This window comes from Aplidium turbinatum, chromosome 3, assembly GCF_918807975.1.
Source record: "Aplidium turbinatum chromosome 3, kaAplTurb1.1, whole genome shotgun sequence".
Taxonomy (NCBI): Eukaryota; Metazoa; Chordata; class Ascidiacea; order Aplousobranchia; family Polyclinidae; genus Aplidium; species Aplidium turbinatum.
In genome coordinates, this window is record NC_137474.1 from 43,852,049 (window position 1) to 43,877,681 (window position 25,633).

At 37.6% G+C, this 25,633-nt stretch overlaps 1 protein-coding gene across 1 annotated transcript in view; it reads left to right on the forward strand.

Annotated features, from left to right (window-relative positions):
• Positions 1 to 981: 981 nt before the first annotated feature.
• The window catches only part of LOC145767629 (peptidyl-prolyl cis-trans isomerase-like), a 34,298-nt gene continuing 9,646 nt past the window's right edge, over positions 982 to 25,633 (forward strand). Inside the window, exons 1-3 of the mRNA XM_082579483.1 lie at positions 982 to 1,175; positions 15,874 to 15,993; positions 16,432 to 16,528. Of these exons, the coding sequence (XP_082435609.1) occupies positions 1,107 to 1,175; positions 15,874 to 15,993; positions 16,432 to 16,528 (286 nt within the window). The 5' untranslated portion in view covers positions 982 to 1,106. The remainder of the gene's footprint in view (positions 1,176 to 15,873; positions 15,994 to 16,431; positions 16,529 to 25,633) is intronic.

The following is a 25,633-nucleotide window of genomic DNA, read 5'->3' on the forward strand; positions in this document are numbered from 1 at the left end:
GATAGGCTACAATTAGCAAGTTTACACAACAAGGCTTTTCAACCCCAATACAAGGGAAATTCCAAATGTTGTTTTGAACTATGGACAATCAAAAATAACCACAATCACTTCCTGTTGGTAGTTAAAGTGTGTGATTTTTTGTTCTGGTCTTTTCTAGTTAAAAGTAACATTTTTTCTGCAGTGTACAAACGTCTGATTTGATTATTTGCATGCCGTTCTAATCAAATCAGCGCTTTTGTATCTTTTACTTCAATTATATTCTTGCGTTATTTTCTCAGTATAACTTACATGGCATTTTACATCACTGTAGGTGAGTCTACCAGTGGTTTACTACTGCAGTGCAATCGACTACAACAATATTTCACTTCGACTTATTTTGCCTGTCTTTGCCGTATTCCGTCTTACGTTGTTCAATTCAGTTCAGTTTATTTTTTGTTTTGTTGTCGAAAAAGAAAGACACAAAAAGCAAAAACACAATAAGCACAAACAATTCGCACAACAAGGATGGCAGCGAAAGACCAAAAGGTCACCAAAGTCAGCTGCCACCCAAACATTTAAACAAACGACCCAAAATTAAGAACATTAAGACATACGGTGTATAATATATAGCACAATACCAGCACTTTAATTTGTAAAAATTAACAATGGAGTTAACAATACATTAACAATGGAATAACACGGGGCAACATAAAAAAAACATTGTGTAGAGAAATAAGCGGATGATACGTTTCAGGAGTGATCATTATACAAATTCTTTAATAAACATTTATATTTAAATTTGAATACAAGTCTAGTAAAAATGCAACGTTTTTACATTGTTTGTTAGGTGATACGGAGTCTGTTTAGTTCAAAAAGTATACTTTCCATGAATTAATGTGTGAAGTTAGAAAATCTGGCTAACTTTGTAAAACATGGCAAAATTTAATGGGATACCTGATGGCCAACCTGATAATAATCTGGCAACTCTGTAATCAAGAGAGCTTTAGAAAATCGTTTGAAACGCTTTCTTTTCTGAAATTATTCGTTTGCTAGGTGCTGTGGTTAATTGGTTGTGGGAAGTTTACAACTTAGAAGTTTTTGTTATATTTCCAACTCAAACAAACATCATGGCTCTACCAAACGTATTTTTTGACATTACTGCGGGTGGGAACTCTGTGGGAAGAATTGTAATGCAGGTATGTTGCTTTGTAGTATTTTCTTGCTTGCTAAGGTGGGTTTCTTCGGATGCAACCTAGTTCGTACCATTAACAGTTCGGACCGTCAGTTTGTACCTTGAAAAGATCGAGAGAAAAAATTAAAAAAAGCCGAAGTTGCTGATTGCAATTTCCGCAATCATTTTAAAATTTTTCCCCTGAAAAGATCGAGAAAAAAAATAGCTCAAAACCGAAGTCCGCTGATTGCAGTTTCCGCAAACATTTTTCCGCAGTTTTCGCTAACCCTAATTGTAACCATAGAGTAATCTATGTTCTAACCCTAACCCTCGCTGATCGCAGTTTCCACAAACATTTTTCCGCAGTCCACAAACATTTTTCCGCAAACATTTTTCCGCTAACCTTTACCCTAACTATAGAGTAACCTATGCTCTAACCCTCGCTGATCGCAGTTTTCTCAAACATTTTTCCGCAGTTTCCGCTAACCGCAGTTTCCGCTTACCCTAACTCTAACCATAGAGTAATCTATGCTCTAACCCTAATTTTGATTTTTGTTTTCTCTTCAAAAATTTCTTATTTTTATTTATTTATGTTTTCTTATCAATTGTTATTTGCGAGTATGTTAATGTTTTTCTCTGTAGTACGGTACCATGTGTACTGGACCAGAATACATTATTATTATTATTAACCCTCGCTGATCGCAGTTTTCGCAAACATTTTTCCGCAGTGTCCGCTAACCGCAGTTTCCGCTAACCCTCGAGTTTGTTTCAAATTGTTTAGGAAACTCTGATCAGCGACTTCGGCTTTGTTTGAGCTATTAAACTGCGATCAGCGACTTGGGCTAGGGGGGGACTTAGACCAAAAGTTCTGGGTGTAAGTATAGAATCTGCCACCCTGGTCAACATGACATTACAAAACGGACGCAACTATTATTGGGAGGGTGAAAATAAGGAAGGTAAAAAGCGGCGGAATGGAGGTGATAAGACGGAATGAATATGGATTTTTTGACAATTTTACTGTGTTTTTACAATAAAAACATTAAACCAACGTCGAGTGTTGAATATAACTACCTAGAATGACATAAAATTTACCAAATTGCATCAATTCAACTAAAAATTTACCCAATTAAACTTTAAAAATAAAAATATGAAAGGTTTGCAACTAAATGTGTTGTAGCTAACTAATTTCTGCTCACATTTTAATTTTTACAATAAAAGTACCAATCTAACGCAAAGTCTGCAAAGAGTATGTCTTGCTTTATGCACGTGGAAAGTTTCAGGTTTATATCTTATCTACAAAACGGGCAATCGTCGTTCAAACGTAGCCGCTGGGCGACACTTTTTTCCAATGCGTTGTAAAGGCGAATCGATCCTTATTCAGTATAAGCCACCCCTGTTTGCTGCGATAAGCAAATAGTGCTTCCACTAAACTTGTTGTAGTTTTCTCGTTTCTGCTCGGATTTTAACAATTTTGCCTTCGTTGGAAAGCACGATCATACATCTACAAGAATCAAGTAAACAGTAGCACAAAATAAGTACTAGCTTTATCTTGTGATAAATTAAACTTCACCAACGTGTAACGATTCTCAGCAACTTAATTTTTGCAATAAAATCATTAAATCTTTGCAAAGTAAAAGAATATGTCTTGCTTTATGCACCTGAAAAGTTTCAGGTTCATATCTTATCTATAAAACTGGCAATCGTCGTTCAAACGTAGCCGCTCGGCGACACTTTTTTCCAATGCATTGTAAAGGCGAATCGATCCTTATTCAGTATACGCCAGTTACGCCACCCCCTGTTTGATGTGATCGGTAAATAGTGCTTCTACTAAACTTGCTGCAGTTTTCTCGTTTCTGCTTGGATTTTAACAATTTTGCTATTGTTGGAAAGCAAGATCATACATCTACACGAATCAATTAAACAGTAGCACAAAATAGATAGGCTACTAGCTTTATCTTATGATAACTTAAACTTCACCAATTTGTAACGATTCTCAGTAACTTAATTTTTGCAATAAAATCATTAACTGCAAACTAAAAGAATATGTCTTGCTTTATGCACCTGGAAAGTTTTAGGTTGACATCTTATCTATAAAACGGGCAATTGTCGTTCAAACGTAGCCGTTCGGCAACACTTCTTTTCGATGCATTGTAAGGGCGAATCGATTCGCCTTTACAATGCATTGAAAAAAAGCTTTGCTGGGCGGTTAAGTTTGAACGACGATTGCTCGTTTGGTAGATAAGATATAAACCTGAAACTTTTCAGGTGCATAAAGCAAGTCATATTCTTTCAATTTGCAAAAGTTTAGTAATTTTATTATATAAAGTAAATTGCTGAGAATCGTTACAAGTTGGTGAAGTTTAAGTTATCACAAGATAAAGCTAGTACTTATTTTGTGCTACTGTTTAATTGATTCTTGTAGATGTATGATCGTGCTTTCTAACAATGGCAAAATTGTTAAAATCCGAGCAGAAACGAGAAAACTACAGCAAGTTTAGTGGAAGCACTATTTACCTATCGCAGCAAACAGGGAGGCTTATACTGAATAAGGATCGATTCGCCTTTACATCGCATTGGAAAAAAGTGTCGCCCAGCGGCTACGTTTGAACGACGATTGCCCGTTTTGTAGATAAGATATAAACCTGAAACTTTCCACGTGCATAAAGCAAGACATACTCTTTGCAGACTTTGCGTTAGATTGGTACTTTTATTGTAAAAATTAAAATGTGAGCAGAAATTAGTTAGCTACAACACATTTAGTTGCAAACGTTTCATATTTTTATTTTTAAAGTTTAATTGGGTAAATGTTTAGTTGAATTGATGCAATTTGGTAAATTTTATGTCATTCTAGGTAGTTATATTCAACACTCGACGTTGGTTTAACATTTTTATTGTAAAAAACACAGTAAAATTGTCAAAAAATCCATATCCATTCCGTCTTATCACCTCCATTCCGCCGCTTTTTACCTTCCTTATTTTCACCCTCCCAATAATAGTTGCGTCCATTTTGTGACGTCATGTTGACCAGGGTGGCAAATTCTATACTTGCACCAAGTTCTGCTCTATCCCCCTGAAAATATGGAGAAACATGTAAAAACACCAACCATCTTACTTTTAACGCTTTAAAATAACGTTTACCCCCTTGAATATAGGGGTTGAAAGTTTTGGAATTTTTTTTAAATTTTTACTGTTTGTGGTACGTAAACACTACTTTTTTGATTCAGTCACAATTGTTGTGATAGCTTCACTGAAAGTCTTCCATTGTCACATCAGTCTTTGATACAATATTTTCAAGGTATAGTTTCAAGTTTGTTATGTATGTGTGAAGTGGAAGCTTCTTGTGTCCTTTTTTCAGCTTAAAAATATTGCTAGTTTTGGGAATGGATTACGATGCTCCTTGTTTTTTTGATCCGTCATTAGCATATGTAGTGGCTGCATTATTCTTAGAAAACATAATTTCTTGAACAATGGAATCAAGAGCCATTGTTTCGATGCTTTTGCCGGTTTTCGTTATAATATGTCTGTCCAGCAAAGTGTCCAACTTGAGTTGATCCGGGTCACTACCATGAAACTTCCAAGTTCTTCCAAACATTTTGTTTGCTGTTTCCATGATAGCTGCCTCTGCTTGGAGCTGAGACATATGATAAACACTTTTTAGTTTGTCCAAGGTTTCATAATTCACTGCAAACAGTTTGCAAAGTAAGTCGAACATGCTGGTATTGCTTTGCCATAGTGTCATCAACCACATGATTAATAGCTACCTTTCTCCTCTTTGGCTTAGGCTCTTCATCATCAGTTGGAGTGTCGTCTGAAGTGACCTCAACAGCACTAGATCTGAAAGCATCTCATTTAATTCAGTTAAACCTTCATTATATTCTTCCGTGATTCTTTTTTCGGAGCACCTTGATCGTTCAAGAGCATGAAGATGTTGCTTTCGCCTTTCCATTGTTTTACACCACTGTTTGTCAATGTAATCCTCACAATACATTTTTCGTTCTGAGCGTTGATCTTTCAGAAAGTCCCATTCCATACTGGTCATCGTTACTCCATGGAGAGCTTCAAGTTATTTTCTTTGTACGTTATTTTCACAAAATATATCAAAAACACCACTGGACCTGTCATTGAAGTCATTCACTCGTTTCTGATGCCGATTGTTTTGACGAGATTTTCTTATTCTCAAAAGATACATAAATTCATCATAAATCTTAACAACACGATTTTTAATTGCAATAGTGTAAACTGTATACAAATTGCAGAACAACCAATGTTCTTGCAACATCATTGCTATCATACCAGCAGCATCCAATTTACTTCTCTCATTTGCACCTGCTCTCTTAGGCTGTAACAAGTAGGCTACAACATAGTTTCAAGGACTGCCTTTTCTACAGGAAGGGTTCCTGCTGGAAAGCCAGCTGCTTCAGTGTAAACAACATCACCTAATTTCTTATTTGCTTTGGACCGAGTTTCAAAAGCAGACATTATTGGGTGTAAATAGACTGCTAACTGCCCAAAGGGCATAATAGTACACTTTCAGATTTTTGTATCTTCAATATGATATAGGTTTATAGTAGGGGCATTACACGTCAATCCACCAGGCCATGTAACCCACCATCTCATTTTTCAATATAAAGTTTACAAGCAGGTAGAATGTTCTATTCTGAATCCAAAAACGCTTGTTGGAATGAAATTGGTCAAGCAGAACAGAAGTTACAGTCATTTCAAAATTGATTGTTTTGGTGACCGTTCATCCGTGACGAGACGCTCTTTAATTTTAGTGTATTTTTAAATGCTTGGTATATACATTCTACTTAATGAAATAAGTTGCAACTATGTAAGATTGATGTATTTGTTGTTGTGACCCCAAATGTGCACCTAATTTGTTTTTATCCACATGGTGGCAGTAAGTATAGGGGAATTTATAGCTGGATGCACTAAAAATCACTCATGCGTAACGGTATTTTCAAAAGGTTGTAACTCAAAAGGGACAGCACCTATGAACTTAAATTTGGTGTTGTTGGAAAGCCCTGAACCAGGAGATTTAGCTGTGAAAAACTTGTTTTGTATATTTGATGATATGGAGTGTATAATGTGATTGGTAAAAATACTAAAATACTGATAAATTGAACTGATAGCCACTCCTATATTAGAAGTGGTCTATACTGTACATGGGTCAAAAATACTTTTTTGTTATTTTTCACTGCAGGGACAGTTTTTTTTCTATTCTATTAAACCTATCTCAACATAAAATGACAAAAGTTTTGATCTTGTATCCAAGAAAAAAGTGTGCAGAGCAAAAATCCAAAATGGCCGCTATTTTCTATGAAAAATCACATTTTTGGCCATAACTTCCTTATTTTGGGGATTTTTTCACTGGTTCTGGTGCCCAACCCTATGTTTGTGGGGTCAGGCAATATGTTAGTGCATATCAGAAAATTCACTGACAATTGGAGGTTGACTTAATACTAATTTTTACAAAATTTGTTGTTTATTTCACCTTTGTTGAGTTATTTCTTTAAACACACTTTCAATCTCCAGGCCCAGGGCATTGTTAAAAATGTAACATGGTTTTCTTCGAGAAAAGATCCAAGTTCCTGAAACTGTCACGGGACAATCTGTTGCTTTATAGTGCCCTGAATGTCATCAGTGCCAAGTGGTCACTGCCAAGTTTCATCTTCTGTGGCAGCACGCATCAGATGATCTATTTGAAATGTTGCATCCCCATTATCGTCGAGGTAAAACCCAACGACCAACGTACCATCTTTTGTTTTCTCCCACATCCCATATGACGGCAAATGACTGGTTTGGCTGGAACAGTTCCTTATCCTGACCCTCTGTCTCTTTAGCTCCTGTAAGTGTTTGCACTATTTCCTCTTCACAAGGGAAGACCACTGCTTCCTCAACTTGGAAATCATCTCCAGGGAGTGCATTGAGATTCTTAATCATCTCCTCTTGGGATACCTTGTTGACCTGGTAAAGATCTCTGTGGACATCTGCATCATGTTGGTGGGTGACTCTCTGACATTGGATTTCTTGCCTTAAGAATGTCTTTAGCTCAGGTGGCTTTTTAGAAACAAGAGTTTTTACTTCATGAACAGATGTAAAAGGCCCCCATGTTTTTTTTACATTTCACAAGAAGTTGGTCAATAAACTCACTGGCTCACACTTTCTTTTGCAAATTCTCTTTCAACCTTTGCTTTTTCTTCTGTTTCTGCTTGTTGCTCCAGATCACCTCCATTTAATGTAGTTGTTTGAGAATAGTAGTGATTGACCACTCAACTTCATTGATTTGTCTTTCTGACAGCATAAGGTCATCTTTGATCCTCTTAACTTTACCTTGAACATCCTGTTTGAGTTTTTGGCCGATTGTGAAGAAAGATAACCAAACTTGGCCAAGTACCTCTCTTGTCTCTTCATTCAAGTTGTTTTCGGCAGGTTTTCCGTTGGTCTGATACCAGTGTATAAAGAGGAGTTGCTCGAGCAGCATTAAGATCAACATCCCAATACTCAAGCTTGTACTGCAGTTCTACTCCTTTTCCAGCCTGGGTGCACATTTCTCCAGGAAGAAGATGATTGATCGCTTTGTGGAGCATTGTCTTCCATTTTCACATGTGTCCACAGTCCATATGGTAGTCCTGGAGGGTGTGTGTTTTTTCAGCAAGGTCACTGCAGGGCTGAGGAAGGATGTCAATTAACAAATCGTGGTTTGCTCGTTCCACACAGATAAAAAAGGGCATTGTCACTCGGTATGTAAAATTTGCAAGAGCTTTGAATCCTGCTATGATGAAATCATTCTCAAGGTAAATTTTACAAGCTAGAACAAGATTATTAAGCGGCGTCTTGGCAAGTAACTGCTTCATGTACGGAATGCAATCATAGACTGCACCTGGTTATGTCATCTCAGTCTCTGTTTTTATCTGAGGATATGCAGCATGATATTCCAATGGTATTCCAAACCCAAAAGCAAATCATTGAATACCTAAAAATGAAAATTCCTAATGTCCAAACAGTTGAGTATTTCACTGGTCATGGGTGTGCAGCCCAATATAAAAATTGCAAATCCTTTCACAATCTTTGCCTCCACAGGAATGACTGTGGGATTGATGCTTCGTGGTCATTTTTTGCTATAAGTCACAGTAAATCTCCATACGATGTCATTGACGGAACTGTTAAAAGATCGACAGCAATGGAGAGTTTAAAATGGAGAGTTTGAAATTAAATTACTGACACACATAAAATGTTAGAACATTACCAAAAAAATATTCCCAGCATTCGTTTTCAGATAATATCTACAGATGTCCTTGCTGACACAAGAGAGCAATTGAAGGAAAGATTTGCAATTGCAAGCACAATCAAAGGAACATGGGGGCTCCATTATTTCAACCCACAGCAAGGATCGTCATAGATTGGGATAAAGCGCGTGAGCTGTGATTGAGAATATTCACTAGTGGTTAATCTGCATGTAAAGAAGCGCAACAATCTCAAAGAATTGAATGAAGGAAAGTTTGTTTGTGTGGTTTACGATCATAATTAGAAAATTTTCACTAAGGATGAAAGGAAAAGTATATCGGAGCTGTGTGCGGCCTGCAATGCTATATGGTAGCGAGACATGGGTATTGAGAGAGAGTGAACTGGCAATCCTGAGAAGAACGGAAAGGTCAATGGTGAGAGCAATGTGTGGGGTGAAAACGAGAAGGGAAAAAAGGACTGAAGAATTGTTGGATATGCTAGAGATGAGAGACACCATAGACCAACTGGCAAGGGCAAATGGAGTAAGATGGTATGGACATGTGATAAGGATGGAGGAAGAAAGTTTTATTAGAAAGGCACTAGATCTAAAGGTGGATGGGAAGAGGAAACGTGGTCGTCCAAGAAGAACGTGGAAACAACAAGTGAAGGATGAGTTTAAAAAAGTCGGACTGAAGGAGGAAGATGCAAGGGACAGGGTGAAATGGAGAAAAGGGATTAAGACAATTGCTGCGCGGAAACAATCGGCCACCCCCACTAGTGGGGAACAAACCGACGATGGATTATGATGATGATGAATTGGTACATCTGGATGGTTAGCACCACAGACCAAGATAATGAGGATGCAAGCATAGATTTCATGCATCCACATGGTCCATCGACCTCTTTCTGTTGAGAAAGGAAATACAACTGTTGGGTTCCTTTTGATCACATCTTATGTGTCACTGATGTACCAAACTTGATATCCATACGTGTGCAGTACAACTTGTCACTCGGCTCATTCACAAAGATTCTAGAAGAATGGGAAAAGCATTCAAATCATAATTAAATTTGTCACTGTTGAACTCTTGAAAACATTCCCTTTTCTCATGCTTTATTCCCTCACATTTGTTGCTTTGCTGCTTGCTGGAGGCTACACAATTTAGGATTTGTGCTACTTACAGTAGGATACTCCATCAAAATTCTCCAAGTTCGCAAAATTTCTATGGTCTAGTCAGACTCTACTGGTTTATGTTATAAAGGGTTAAGAAGTATGTATAATGGAATTGAGAGCAAAGTATTGCCAGTAAGTCATTGAAATACATTTATTCCTGTAACTTTTCATATTGTGAGGGACATGGTCGAATTAAATTATTACGAAGGGTCTTCTTTCTTCTGAATTTGCCCTTATTTGGGCATATTTTTTTCGATTTTTAAAGCGCTGAATTGAGACCCTCAATGTGTAATATACAAAACAATATTTTACTAAGTAATTGACCTGTTTCAGAGCTTTCAAATGAGATATTACACAACTTTTTTCGATTTGTCCTTTTAAAGTTATTATCATTTCAAGTATGCGTCATGCTTGAGTGACTTCAATAGTATATCGTATGTGATGACCCCTCATGACCTCAACAGAAATGACAATTGATTTTTTTTTACCATAAATGAATTATTAAAATTACAAAAATTTACTGACAATTGATTTTTTTTTACCATAAATGAATTATTAAAATTACAAAAATTGACTGTGATTTAATCGATTTTGATATGCTTGAATGACCACGAAACGCATATATTTTAAATTGGCATAACTCGACTTCCACTCGACCGATTTTCTTCAAACTAACTTTATTGAAATCAGAATTAATTGGTCTTCCAGTATACCAAATTTCAACTAAATCAGCCACCATGGGTTACATTTGAAATTATTTTGGGTGGCTTGACATGGAATGACCCAGTACAGTACATCTGAAAAACAATAAAAATCAATGCTTGCTCTGGGTCTGTTTTGGTTATGGTATATATACTTGACTACAATATTACAACACACCATCAAGGTGTTGGCCAAACAAAAGTTGTTTCAAAGAGCAAATTAAAACTTATCCTCAAAATACATCAAGAAATCCAAATAAGGTTAAGGGGCAGTGGCCCCTGCTCCATCCCTCTCTACACCATAGTAAAACTCTGTAGATTTAAAACTGAACCAAAATAATCATTTCATTGCAACTATTGTACTGATAGTCACCAATGGCTAGGTTGGTTTCGCCACAAGCTATAGCCTAGTCTTCTACAAGATTGTAGGCTAAGAACTGTCAGGCATTAGCCTAATATGGCCTACTACAACTTTGAATTGTATCTAAATCAGTACTCTCTTAATTGGAAAGGCTTTATACTCATTGATCAGGCAATATTCCAATATAAAGTAGCCTAGTTGCCTTGCACTATCACTCATTACTAACGTGTACAAACAATCAAAACAAAAGACACACGCTATTATTACATAGTCTCCAAAGCAGAACACATGTTGCCATTCACAAAAAAAAAATACTATTTTTTAACTTAAATTCAATAAAGTGTGTCACTAAACAACTAAAATATCTTTCTACATACTGGTAAATTATCAAAAACTGCTTAAAAGTACAAAGGAACAAGTTTTGCGAGATAAAATGTGTTAAGACTTGATCGTATTGTTTTATATGGCAACACTGCAAGAAAATATCCAAAATCTCATAGTGGTCATCTTCAAGGGGTATGTTCAAGGGGGTAAATGATCTTCCAGAGGCATAAATTTGGGCTTGTTGGAGTTTTTATATCTCGGTCCATATTTTTAGCCCATTAGAGAACCGTTTTTCGCCAAAAAGCGTTCTAAGTCCCCCCCCCACTTGGGCTTTTTTAATTTTTTCTCTCAATCTTTTCAGGGTACAAACTGACTGTACAAATGGTTCAAGGTACGAACTAGGTTGCACCCATGATCCTAAGAGTTTTTGTTTGTTTGCGGAAAATTTTAACATGTTTGCGGAAACTGCGATCAGCGACTTTGGCTTTTTTAAATGTCTTCTCTCGATCGTTTCAAGGTATGAACTGACGGTACGAATTGTTCATGGTACGAATTAGGTTGCATCCGCTGAAATGTACTTGCTGATTTTTATCTTTAATGATCTCTGTTTTCTTAAGATGCAAACTCTCATTTCCAGTGTGATTATTTTAGCATTTGATTGTAGTTTCCACAAAATTGTGATTTTGTTAAAAAGCATCAGAAATCTTTTCTTTGTTATAAATTGTTGCAAATCAATGGTTAGGACTTTGCTCAGAAAGCTCAGACTTTGGGTGAATTTCTGAAATATAAATATTTCCAACACTTTTGTAAAAAAACATAATGAACAACTTTTGCTTTTTTTAACAAAATTGACAAATTTTTGCGGAAATTCCTCTTGGTGACTAACCGATTTTTTGTTCTTTTTAAGAGACGAATTGTCTGTTACTCCTATAAAACAATCACACCCTTTTGTACTCCAAAAACAGTTGGTCTCGACTTCAAAACCAATTGTGTCAATATAACGATCACATGATTATGCGGCATGCGCAGGTGCAACCTAGTTCGTACCTTGAACCATTCGTACAGTCAGTTCGTACCCTGAAAAGATCGAGAAAAAAAATTAAAAAAGCCGAAGTCGCTGATCGCAGTTTATTAGCACAAAGCCGAAGTCGCTGATCGGAGTTTCCCCAAACAATTTGAAACAAACTCGAGGTTTAGCGGAAACTGCGAAACTGCAGAAAAATGTTTGCGGAAACTGCGATCAGCGAGGGTTAGGGTTAGAGCATAGATTACTCTGTGGTTAGAGTTAGGGTAAGCGGAAACTGCAGAAAAACGTTTGCGGAAACTGCGATCAGCGAAGGTTAGAGCATAGATTACTCTATGGTTAGAGTTAGGTTAAGCGGAAACTGCGGAAAAATGTTTGCGGAAACTGCAATCAGCGAGAGTTAGAGCATAGATTACTCTATGGTTAGGGTAAAGGTTAGCGGAATCTACAGGAAAATGTTTGCGGAAACTGCGATCAGCGAGGGTTAGGGTTAGAGCATAGATTACTCTATGGTTAGAGTTAGGGTAAGCGGAAACTGCAGAAAAATGTTTGCAGAAACTGCGATCAGCGAAGGTTAGAGCATAGATTACTCTATGGTTATAGTTAGGTTAAGCAGAAACTGCGAAAAAATGTTTGCGGAAGCTGCGATCAGCGACTTCGGCTTTTTTAAATTTTTTTTTCGATCTTATCAAGGTACGAACTGACGGTCCGAACTGTTCATGGTACGAACTAGGTTGCATCCTAGGATCATTACTAGAAATTTTAAAATGTTTGCGGAAACTCCGATCAACCCTAACCCTTTTAAAATGTTTGCGGAAACTGCGATCAGCGACTTCGGCAAACTCTTAGGATCATTACTGGAAATTTAAAAATGTTTGCGAAAACTGCAGTAAAACGGAAGCTGCGATCAGCGACTTCGGATTTGTTCTATTTTTTCTCGCGATTTTTTCAGTTTTTTTGTTTGCGGAAACACCCCAACCCTCTTAAAATGTATGCGGAAACTGCGATCAGCGACTTCGGCAAACTCCTAGGAACATTACCGGAAATTTAAAAATGTTTGCGGAAAAACGGAAACTGCGATCAGCGATGTTCTATTTTTTTCTCTCGATGTTTTCAGTTTGTTTGCGGATACCGATACTCCGATACCCTAACCCTTTTAAAATGTTTGCGGAAACTGCGATCAGCGACTTTGGCTTTTTTAATTTTTTTCTCTCGATCTTTTCAAGGTATGAACTGACGGTACGAATTGTTTATGGTACGAATTAGGTTGCACCCCATTTCAGCTACTGTCCTAGTCAGCAAATGAGATTTTCAGTTAGCATCAGACTTGCTTGGTCATCGCTTGGTAAAGTGAATTTACTATCTTGCGACATGTCAAGTTTCAGTTTGCTCACTTGTTACTTGCTCAGTTTCATCGGGTCCACGTCTTTTAGGCGCTGACAGTTAGGCGCTGGTCTAATAGGCGCACACACTGTGGCGTCTGGATATTTAGGTGCGGAGCACTGTGGCGCCCGGTCATTTAGGTGCTCAAAATATTATATTGAACAGGAAAATATATTGTTTTGTTAATGCGTGTGCGTTGTTGGTCATGGCTTCAGTGAGTGAATTGCTTAAACCGGCAATGCTTTTTCACACAAAATGTTATATTCAACAGAAAAAATATATGAGTGAAGACTGAAGCTGCTTAAACCGGGAATGCTTTTCACACAAAATGTTATATTGACCAGGAAAATATGTCATGGCTTCCGTGAGTGAAGCTGCTTAAACCGGCAATGATTTTCACATAAAATGTTATATTGAACAGAAAAATATGTTGTTTTTTTAATGCGCGTGTTCAGCATTTATTTGTTGTTAGTCCAGGTTTGCGTCGGCGAAAGCTTTATCAATAAACTATTCAAGATTCCGAAAATGTATGAGTTCACTTTTAGTTAGGTCAAATAATAACTACACTAAACATCAGTAGAAAATGTACCGTAGTCTGTATTCAAGCGGGCGGTAGGCTTGAGTGAAGAGTAACTTAGTTTTCCGTCAAAACCCCAATTAGGTTTAATAACGAGCGAAGTCTCACCATTATGCTTGCAACTTGTAGCCAAGGTGTAGCCTATATGCCCTGTAGAAATGTATTCATGTGAACAGTAGTAGGCTACAGCGTCTTACGCGTTCTCGTCACATGGCCAACCCATCCCGAACAGAAGTAATTGCGAAAGATAATAGATTAAGTAAAGTTCCATCTGGCTGCAACTTGTGTTCAGGATGCATTGCAAATGTCCTGTAGATATGTGCTAATATCAAGAGTAGTAGAGCGTTTTCCCGCACCTCATCTCCACACGATTTATCCGTCTCAAGTAGAAATAATTATTAAGGTAACAGATTGCACAAAGCTGCGCCTTTAAACCGGCAACTTCTACTCCAGAAGTACGTGTCCTGTGGAGATCAGGTGGTCTACTGCTCTAATTGCCCTGCATATAAGCCGATGTTGGATCTGAGCAATAATTTATTGATAAAGCTTTCACCAACGCAAACCTAGACTAACAACAAATAAAACAATAATAAATCAATAAAACAACAATATATTTTTCTGTTCAATATAACATTTTGTGTGAAAAGCATTGCCGGTTTAAGCAGCTTCACTCACGGAAGCCATGATTTAATTTTCATTGCCTACCTGCCAAGCTGATACAATCTACAGACTTTACTAGGAATAGCACCTAAATGACCGGGCGCCACAGTGCTCCGCACCTAAATATCCAGACGCCACAGTGTGCGCGCCTATTAGACCAGCGCCTAACTGTCAGCGCCTAAAAGACTTGCTCCCGTTTCATCATTTGCCATTTTCAGCCACTTGCTGAAATGTTCCTAGCTCAGTTGTCCCTTGCTCAACTGGCATTTACTCAGTGCACAACTGCTGACTTGTTGAAGACTTTCTTATTATGTATTTCCATCAGGAAAAGTAAAGAAGCACTCATATGCTTGTGAAGTCATTATTAAAAAGAAGTTCAATTGGCACAGTTTTCTAAAAAATGTGTCGATATGTTCTGCCGATCAACACCAATTTTCAGTTACGTTCTCACAGCACCCAACGTAGACCATTTTTCTAAAAACATAGATTTACATAGCTTTGCGCGTTGTGCGTAATACTCAACAATAAAAATCTATGTCAGACTCCAGTGAAAGTTGAAGATAAAAAATAGGCTATTCTATTTCATTTTTTATTACGTTATGTATTTCCATTATGAAAAGTAAAGAAGCAATCATTTGCTTGCTGAACCATTATTAATAAAAAGTTAGATTGGCGCAGTTTTAAAAAAATATGCTAATGAATTCTCCCAAGCTTTGCCCAAAATCACAGTTCTAATATTATATGCAGCCGAGTTAGCACATACACATTCCCAGCATTAATGTCTATAAGTTTCTTAGAAGCCACTGTTTGTGATAGTATGGGCATGTGTAATGCATATCTGATAACAATCCTCGAGTAATGTCGTAGAACAAATTTGGGAGACCAAGAAAAAGATGACTTGAGTTGGTAGAAAAGACATCAGTGTAATAATAGAATAGAATGATGTCATATACTCAAGTATATGCTGTGCAATGTCATGTGCAACTGTGCATGCACTATAAACAGATGAATTAGGCATCATTTAATATAAAACTGGCTAAGCCAAAAACTAATTAATAGCCTAATCATGAATTCTTTTAGGCGTTTTTATATGGAACAGCTACGGTATGTGTACAGCTCAAACAGCCAATAGCCATTTCCTTAGATTAATTGATGTATGATTTATTTTTACATTTCTATCTGCAAAATTGTTTTTGAAGTTCTGTAATTGGTTTGTATCATTTAAGTGATGTTTGAATTTACAACATCACTGATATTGATAAAAACATGTATAATTGTATATACAAAATTTCTAGCTCAGAAATGATGTCGTTCCCAAAACTGCCGAGAACTTCCGAGCTCTTTGCACCGGTGAAAAAGGATTCGGCTTCAAAGGTTCAAGTTTTCACAGAGTTATTCCAGGTTTCATGTGCCAGGTATAAAAGCGTTTTACTTTAAATGAGATGTAAGAAATTTTTACAAGTAGTAAATTCTGTTTTTTCATACAAGAGAATGCCACTTCTCACAACAATCCACTGTGGAAGAAAGGCTGTGCTTGAGATTATGGTGGAAACCTACCGGATCAAAATATTTTGGTTATGGTTACAAGACCTGATATTACTGATACTTTAGTTACCTTATGGTTACTTCAGGTACCGGTATATAATTGTCTTGTACATAAATATACCGGTAGTCAGTTAGTTATGGGCTTACGAAATGTGACCACTAACCAATTTGCAAAACAGCAGACCTGAACTTTATTACAGTATGTTAGTTTTATTGATATATTTAGCAACTTGTACAGTCTAATTGGATGTTGATTTAAAGACATATTTTATATTTGCAGTGAATAAAATCTTTATTTTGTGCCCTAGGGTGGTGACTTCACCAGAGGCAATGGAACTGGGGGCAAAAGCATTTATGGTGAAAAGTTTGCAGATGAGAACTTTGCATTGAAGCACACTGGACCAGGTAAAGTAATCTTATTACTTGCTTGGCAGTATTTATAGATCAGTGGTTCTTAACTTTTTTTTCTGATACGCCCCCATTTTGGTGTGGATCACATGCTTTGTGCGTCCCTCCCACCTTTGAACAAGTGTAACACCAAAAGCAATTTTTTTGTTTATATATTGATCATGGTAGCCTACATGCTATTGAGAAATTGTTGTTGAAACAGCTTTTCAGTAACCACATAGTTATTATTGATATGAGGTTTAATTGCACAACGTATGAGTCGGTATGACAGCTAGTCTTCCAACTCACAGTCTGTCTTTGGTCTTGACAGCAACCACAGTGGAAAATGTAGCGAAGATATGTGGATCCTAGCACTGTTAGTATTTGAATATTTTCGATAGTTAAGCCATCATCTGTAGTTAGGCTATCATCTCCAAGTTATTGAAGCTCGGTTCAACTCGACTTTTCCAGAGTTACATCTAGTATACTTCTTTGGGCAACCATCAAACATTCGTGTGGAAAAGTCAGGTTTTATCAGATGGCATATCCTAACACAGACTGTTGAAAAGAGTTCCAGCTTTTCTAGCGTTAAGAACTTTGGCAACAATGCTCAGGACGGACACCCTTTATAATTTGCTAAAGGCAAAGTCTTGGATGCCAAGGCTTGGCAATAAACAATGCAATGAATAGATCAAAAACTTACCAAAAACTTACCAAAGAAAAAATTCAACTTGCTGAAAAATGGACAGAACGGATACCTAAACCCACAGAAAAAAATGCAACCAAAGCCAACAGAGTAATCTGGCCTACATCATTTCCTAGTTTACTCAAGACCACCAACGCAGAAAAAAAACTACAGCCCAATCAAATGATTACATATAAAAAGCCAAGCACGCTGGGAAATTTACTCACAAAATACAAAAAAATTGCCCTGAATACAGTAACACCAACCAATGGCTACTCCAAACCATGCGGCAAATGTGCACTGTGCGGTAACCATGGAGCGCATAAGCCTATGGTAAAAGAATGCACCTCTATTAAATGTAAACTCAACAAAACTTACAGTCTCAAACAAAAATTAACTTGCCAAAATTACCGGATATACATTGCAACGTGCACCATATGTCATGAACACTATGTAGGACAAACCATGACAAAATTTTCCACACGTTGGACCACACATAGATCTATTTGGAACAGTTTTAATTTTTCTGATAAATCCGGTGACAAAGCAGCATTATTGAAACATTATGCGAAGTTCCACAATATTGAACTCAAAAAGAAACCAGCTCTGGCAGAATGCTTTGTCGTTACTTTCGCCGAACAACCCAGCAAACATTATTTAGACATCGCTGAAGATAAATGGTTACATAAAATGAAAGCCACCATAAACATACAGAAATTGATTCGACCAACCACTTAAATCCCATGTCATCAGCAACCTCCGACCCCTGTGTTGTAGATTCTTCAACTATGCCCCTTCACACTTATTCTTTATTGACGCTTTGTCTATGTAAGCTTATGGCAATGAACTGAAATTAAATTGCGTTTTTCTTTGTATTAGTCTTGTTGAACTGTTGTAATTTACTAGATGGATGCCCATTCACACTTATTCTTTATTGACGTTTTATCAATGTAAACTTACGGCAATGGACTGAAACTAAATTGCGTTTTTCTTTGTATTCGCCTTCTTAAACTGTTGTAATTTACTAGATGGATGATAAGGATAATGTATTTCTTGAATTTTGTACCAGTATATTGTTGAAAATCGTGGGAGAACACCAGTTAAGATTTAGGCTTGCAGGTTTTGATTTTAAATATTATGTAACCATCTATTTAAAATATAATTTTATGCGTGTTGATAACATCGGAGTTTGCTTTATTTGTTCATTTTACGTATTTTTCAAATTTTCTTTTTTACATACGTGCTAGCTGAAGATGCAATTACTATAGCGAAATCGATTCTTAACTTAATATATTACACTAAGAGGTTAGATTGTTGTGCAAATGCCAGCATTTGATGAATGCAAAATAGCAGTATTCAGTATTATACTGAACTACTGGTACAGGAATTGATTGCATTATTTTCACATAACGAAGCCAGCTTGCAGAGCAACCGCAACACGGCTCCGTTCGCACACAACCCTATACCAGGAATTCCCAGTTACTAAACAAATGTGAACGGCAAAAATAATAGGCTACAGGACGTTGAATTACTACATACTGCAAAAAGTATAAATAGTGTTGAAGATCTCTCGCCCCTCATGTGAAATGGGTGAAGTCCCCCTCCTAGGGGACCGTGCCCCATGGGTCATCATCATCCGTTCAGTCGTTTACGACTCTCGGTCACTCTATACGTCATCTTTCTCCACATCTCTCGATCCCACGCAGCCTCCTTCAATTCATGCACTCCCATGCCACTGTCATTTACAATCGTGTCAAGCCATCTTGTTTTCGGGCGCCCCCTTCCTCTTCCTCCGCTCACCAAACCAAGCATGATGTCTTTTTCCATTGATTTGCTTCTCATTATGTGGCCAAAATATGAAAGTTTCTGCCTGACGATTCTAGCTTCTAGGGATATGTCCGGTTTAATTTGTTCAAGAATTTTCTCGTTTGTTATTTTGGCTGTCCAAGGAACACGCAGTAACCTTCTCCAACACCACAATTCAAATGCGTCAATCTTTCTTCTGTCTGTTTTGTTCATTGTCCATGTTTCGCATCCGTAAGTTGCAATTGGGAATATTATAGTTTTGATCAGCTTCTTTTTTGTTTCTAATTTTATATCCTTGCTCTTCCAAATGCTATTCATTCCAACAAATGCATTTCCCATGGGTAAAAACCACTATTATTTTTTGACCATGTGTACTAGGGTGGCTCATTTTCCTTGATGTTCTTTAAAATTTTTGTCAGTTTGGAATAATGTTCCATTTTGTTCACTCTTCCCTGATATTTGCAAACCAAAAATTTTTGACCTTTGACCCTTGGTTCACCCAAGGATTTGACCTTTGACCCTGGTTCACCCAAGGATAAATTCTGAATTTTTCTAAAAAAATAGTAAATTTCGAAGTGGTTTTGCAGTATCTGAAGAGGGGATTTCTCAAAATTTGACCACGTGATTTTGACGTCACTTCCTCTGTTAACTTCCACGTGGAACATCTTCACCCTACTCCAAGTCTGAGAGTCACTAATAGTGCATGCTTTTAGTGTTATTTTAGTTGATTTTACAGCCTTTTCGCTGTCCGTGAATCTATAACATAGACCAGGGTTGTCCAAAGCCTGGCCCGCGGGCCGCATGCGGCCCGCCGCCTCTTCTAGAAAACTTTTAAAAATTACCGTATATCCTCGCATATAAGCCGACCCTAGAAAAACAACCTTAAAATGGTAAATTTATAAAAATCCGCATATAAGTTTTATGTTTAATTTGCAATGAAATGATATCTGTTATGAAAGAGTACAATGTACAACAACACTACAGCACTCTTCATGTCACTGGCTATGATAAATACACTGGTGAGGCGTGGCGAGCCCTACTCAATGATCTCACATCAAACCTGCGTAAGCGTCAAGAAAACATGTTTCAATTAGTGATGCCTTCGTCTTCTACAACCATTGCTTCTTATGATGTATCACTTTTGATGGCTAAATCCAAAAAACTTCAATGTATTCAATGCTCCGCTGACTATAACTATATCAGAAGCCGATGACGATTTGCAGCTTGAATTGTGTGACTTGCAAAGTGACCAGTTTTTATTAAGCAAAGCTACACTGCCAATCACTCAATTTTGGCCTCTTCTTTCTGAAGAGCATTATCCTAATTTACGCCGGTTTTGGATTGCACTTGCTGTCAATGTTTGGCAGTACCTACCTTTGTGAAGCAGCATTTTCCGCAATGAAGTCGATTAAATCCAAAGAGAGGAATCTACTTAAACAAACATCTCTTGAAGCCTGCCTTCGTTTAGCCTTAACCTCAGTTGACATTGACACAAAGGAGCTGGCTTCCAAAATGCAGGCACACCCATCTCACTGAATTTTAAGTAAACTGTACCGTTTTACGTACTTCCTTAAATATTTTTTACGAATAAATTTATGGTTTATTCTTATTCATACTTGTCAGTTATTTTTAAGGTTTCCTGGTCTACTGACGTTGCTTAAAATTTCCAAAACTCTCTTATTCGTAGTATTCACATCTTAGCTTCTTTAATCTATTCCCCAATATGTTTTTATGATAAATATAAAGATTCATTTACACATGTACGTGTTTTACTTTACATCTGGTACGGTGAGACAGTGTATAAGAGGAAAAATGTCAACTGCGGCCGCGATCTAATTTCCTTGCCGAATGCGTCCCGCGTCCCATAAAGTTTGGACAACCCTGACATAGACCAACAAAAATTTTTGGCACAAAAGATGAGAGTCATTTTAGAGTATTTCAGGCCCCCTGATTCCGAAAATGGACTTAGTTTTTCGAATTGGCTCTAGTTTTTGAGATATTCGACAATGAAAATATTTTTGAAATCGTTACTCAAAAGCTTTCGATTAGCAAATTACTTATTTTCAGCCCTGTTTACCATTATGATGTCATAATTGCACTTGTCTAGTTCAATTGGTTCATATTGCACGAAAGTTCAAAACGCAAGCACAGGTTGAAATGAACTGTGTTTAACGTAAGGGAGACATAAATATTCAATGAAAACAGTTGTGAATCAGTAGGCCTACATCACAAGAAAAATATCCAGAAAGTCATGTGTTTATAAATGCAGCTTTATATTGAAAAGGTAGGCCTACTGAAATGGATACTGTACAAATGAAATTTTATTCTAAGCCTTTGCTAAGGCCAAGTCTTTGCTGCAAGAAGTTTTTTTCTGGTCTATAGGCTAAATAAATGGCATATAGGCTAATAAAATATGCCTTTGACAAGTAGGATGCTGTAGAAACAACCCAAATATATTTTAGTGTATGAGGCAACGCAGAGGAGCAACGCATTGTGCGATACATACAGCACTATATAAAAACAAGCATTGTTATTATTATTACTTTGACATGAAGCTGGGTCATCAAGATAAGTCCTGGGTTCCTCCTAAAGTATGCAAACATTGCACTCAAACCCGTTTTTGGGCTCAAGGCTAAGAAGTTCAGAGTGCCATGGCGAGAGCCGTGGAATCACCATGAAAATTGGGGTCTGCTACTATTCGGTGAGTCCGATTCGGTGACCGAGCCTTTTTCGGTGAGAGCCCTATTTGGTGATTTTATTGATTTTTTTTTTTTAAATTATCGGATACCGTAGCCTAATTATTATTGCCGCTTTTACATCGTTTTAACGTCGCTAAACGTTGAAATAAGACCCTAACCCTAACACCTAACCCCTAACCTTAACCCCTAACCCTATAACAGCAATGATAATTAGGCTAGGGTACTCAATAATTAAAAAATCACCGAATAAGGCTCTCACCGAATCGGACTCACCGAAACGGGCCATTCCGTGAAAATTGATACTTTTGTACGGTGAGCATGTTCGAAGGAAGTTGGAACATCATGTTTACATGGAGTGTGCAAGGCAGTCATTGCGTGGACGTTGCTATTTCTGTTTTTTGTTTGCCCTCTCTTGTTTCAAGTGGTGATTTGCTTGAAACAATAGGAAAACGGGCATGACTGAGAGTAACCTCAATACCTTCAGTAATGTTTTGGAGCAAGGTCAAGCCTTTTTCTCAAAACCATTTCTACCACCTACTGTAGTAGTTAAAGATTTAGTTATCAAAAGTGGTAGCTAGAATCTTGGCTAACTCAAAAACTAGAGCTAATTCGAGAAAACTTAGTGCATTTTCGGAATCAGGGGCCTCGAAATACCTTAAAATGACTCTCACATGTCCTAGGCCTTTGTATAAAAAAAAATTTGTTGACCTGTGAAAAACGATAAACATCGTTAAATGATTCAAGAAACTGAAAGCAGTAGATATTTACTACAGTGAACGGTGTACAAAGAAAATCATGTCAGAAATGTGGTAGAATTCGACATTTTGAGAGTAATACACGTGTCAGTGTTCATGGAGTTGCTAATTAAACCAATTTGCTTGTCACAAGTTTGTGTTACTGCCTCTTATTGTGTCCATTAAGATGCTAGAGTGCATTAGACAGGGCTTTCCAAACTTTTTTGGTCGCGACCCCTTTTAATCTCCTAAAAATTTTCGTGACCCTTTACGGTTAAAATGATAAATAGTGCGGAATATAGTCTACATTTGTGATATTGATGGACAGATTTTCAAATGAAAACTTAAAACAAGCTAACGGTACTCAATGACTGTTACTTTACAGTTTACACGCAGCCTAGGCCTACTGGAAACAAAACAAAGAACCAAACACATTTATTCAGATGGTTGTGAGTGTGATGGCTGCGAAATCTTTTTGCTACAACTAAGTCTAGCCGTGACTCAACGTTGGTTAATGCTGGTTCTAAGGCGGTTTCAAAGCTGCTCACAGTAGTTTTGATGGTTGTTCATCAGCGTTAAAAACGCTGACTCGCACAAATTGTCGTCGTAGGCTCCAGCGCGTGTCCGAGCATTGGTTTTATTTTCCAGTCGGATGTGACTTTGGAGGCCTAGTCTACAGTAGTGTTGGGCGATATATCGAATTTTCGATACGATACGATATCTTTTCAATATCGATATTTATTTCAATATCGTTCGATATTTTAACTATTACAGCCCTAACTCGTAACTGCAAACCCCTACAAAAATGTTGCCGAGGCCAAACGGCAAAAGTTGAAATTGCCTCGGCAATTGCTGTGAACGTTTCGGCAATTGCTGTGAAAGTAGCAATAAAGCGAACAACACGATTACGCACGCTGTTGCGGTAATTCACGTTGAATAACTCATGGGGAGGAAAAGTACGTTAATTTTGGGTTGATTTAATGTTAGAGTCAGCACAAATCGATTTAATTTTCCCGGCGGGTGTATTGCGTAACAACAATGCCCAATAAGAATCTTACGTTTGTTTTACATTAATTGGACATCTAGCGACGTTGAATTATCATAAAATAACGTGAATTGCTCAACTAAGTACCGGTAACAAATTAATAGCTCCCAGCGAGAAGATTGCCTCGATTTACGTATGCACTAACATAATTTCGGCACAATTGGGATACTGCGAGCAACACAAAGTCTGTTTGATGAAGAACTAGATGTCAAAATCGGAATCATTAGATGTTGTACCGGAGGATGAGGTTGTCGCGTCATCACTGGAATCGGACGCATCAAGAGGCTCATCGCTTGGCTGTAAATCTACACCGTCTTTGCCGTTCGCAATGAAGTGTCCACGTTTTGCGGCTTTCGTGCTTTGATACCCACCCACACGCCTCTTTCGCAGAGCTCCATCGGGTGTTGACTATAAAGAGCAAATCTGTGGCATAACGACTAGGAGCAGGGCCGTAGCCAGACCGCAGAGCAAGGGGGGGCGAACTTTTTTTAGGGAGGGCCAAAAAATTAATTCATTATAATTGTAGCTGTTGCTCGAGAATGTTGGGATTTTGCCAGGGGGGGGCAAAATTTTTTTCGGGGGGGCAAGACCCCCTGGCCTCCGGCTGGCTACGGGCCTGCCTGGGAGGAATTTATAACCCTAACCTTACAAGCGCTTGTGTGGCCTCGGTATTTTTATTGCCGACGCTAATGCGCCATTCATGCATCTGCGTCGGCAATCATCTCGGCAATTGCCGATATTAATTTCGAAGACTGGGAAACTCTTTTCTTAATTAGAACAAAAATATCGAAAAGTATCGAAATATCGAGTATTTTTTCAAATATCGTATCGTTTTGTTTTTTTCAATATCGCCCAACACTAGTCTACAGTGGAAAAGACGTGGGCAAAAGTGACATTGTATGGAGAGTTGGGAACGTGGTTGTACAGTATTAGCTGTTTTTCTAATGTTTTATTTTGTCTGAACCTTTTGTATCCTGTTTTTTTTTTCGAAAAACCCCGTGCCTTCCCTCGTTCTCTCCCTCCAGTTTGACCTACCACTGGCAAATTGTTTCCACGATTCTAGATCAATGTTTGCTGGGTCGAGACTCGAGGGAGACTTTAACTGATCTTTGTAATTGGATTGTTGGTGAGACGATCCTCTCAACGAATACCCAGCATTTGCTTCCGTTTCCTCTGTTGGAAATTTTCAAGACAAATTCGTCAAAACAAACGACATGAGTGCGGTTAGGCCTACTGCTGAATCAGGTAATAGTAGATATTCCGCTTTAACAAGCCAAAAAGTGTAAAGGTGTTTTGCATAAAATTTATAAATTTCCGCAAAATTTAAATTTAAAGTCAGAAGATAGATCAGTAAACTCTTTCTGAGAGAAGTGCTCGGTAGGCTAGCTACTTAGTTTTTGGGGTCTGCTACTATTCGGCGAGTCCGATTCGGCGAGTCCGATTCGACTAGTCCGATTCGGTGAGAGCCCTTTTCGGCGAGAGCCCTTTTCGGCGAGTGCCCTATTCGGTGAGGTTTTGAAATTTTTGAAAGGAAATTATCGGGTACCGTAGCGTAATTATAATTGCCGTTTTTACATCGTTTTAACGTCGCTAAACGTTGGAATCGTGCAGAAAGGAATAAAAAGAAAATGTTTGAACTATTAAATTAAAATTCGTCATGTCAGTTCAGTTGTTTTTATTTCTGACCATCATATAAAAAACAATACACGTCAACATAGCAAAGGTAGAAGCGACAAAACGCGAACGTGAAAACGTGCTTGAATTCGTCATGTCAGTTCAGTTGTTTTTCTTTCTGATCATGATATCAAAAACAATACGTCAAAATAGCAAAGGTGTAGAAAAAGGTAGAAGCGACAAAACGCGAACGTTAAAACGTGCTTGTGACCGAAGTAAGTTATTGAGTTGAAAGAAATTTGGCACGGTCGCAACACTTCCAGAAAAATTTAAGATATGAAGAAAAAATAAAACAAAGAAAATGTTACAAAAAAAAAAAAATGGATCATGTTTATGTCTATAAGTTAGTACTTTTGAATAGTTAAAATGATTAGTTTGGACCAACAAATGTGTGGCCTACAGCTTGGATTGAAAGGAAATTATCGGGTACCGTAGCCTAGTTATCCCAACCAGCAAAAAATTGTTCCAAGAACACAGTTC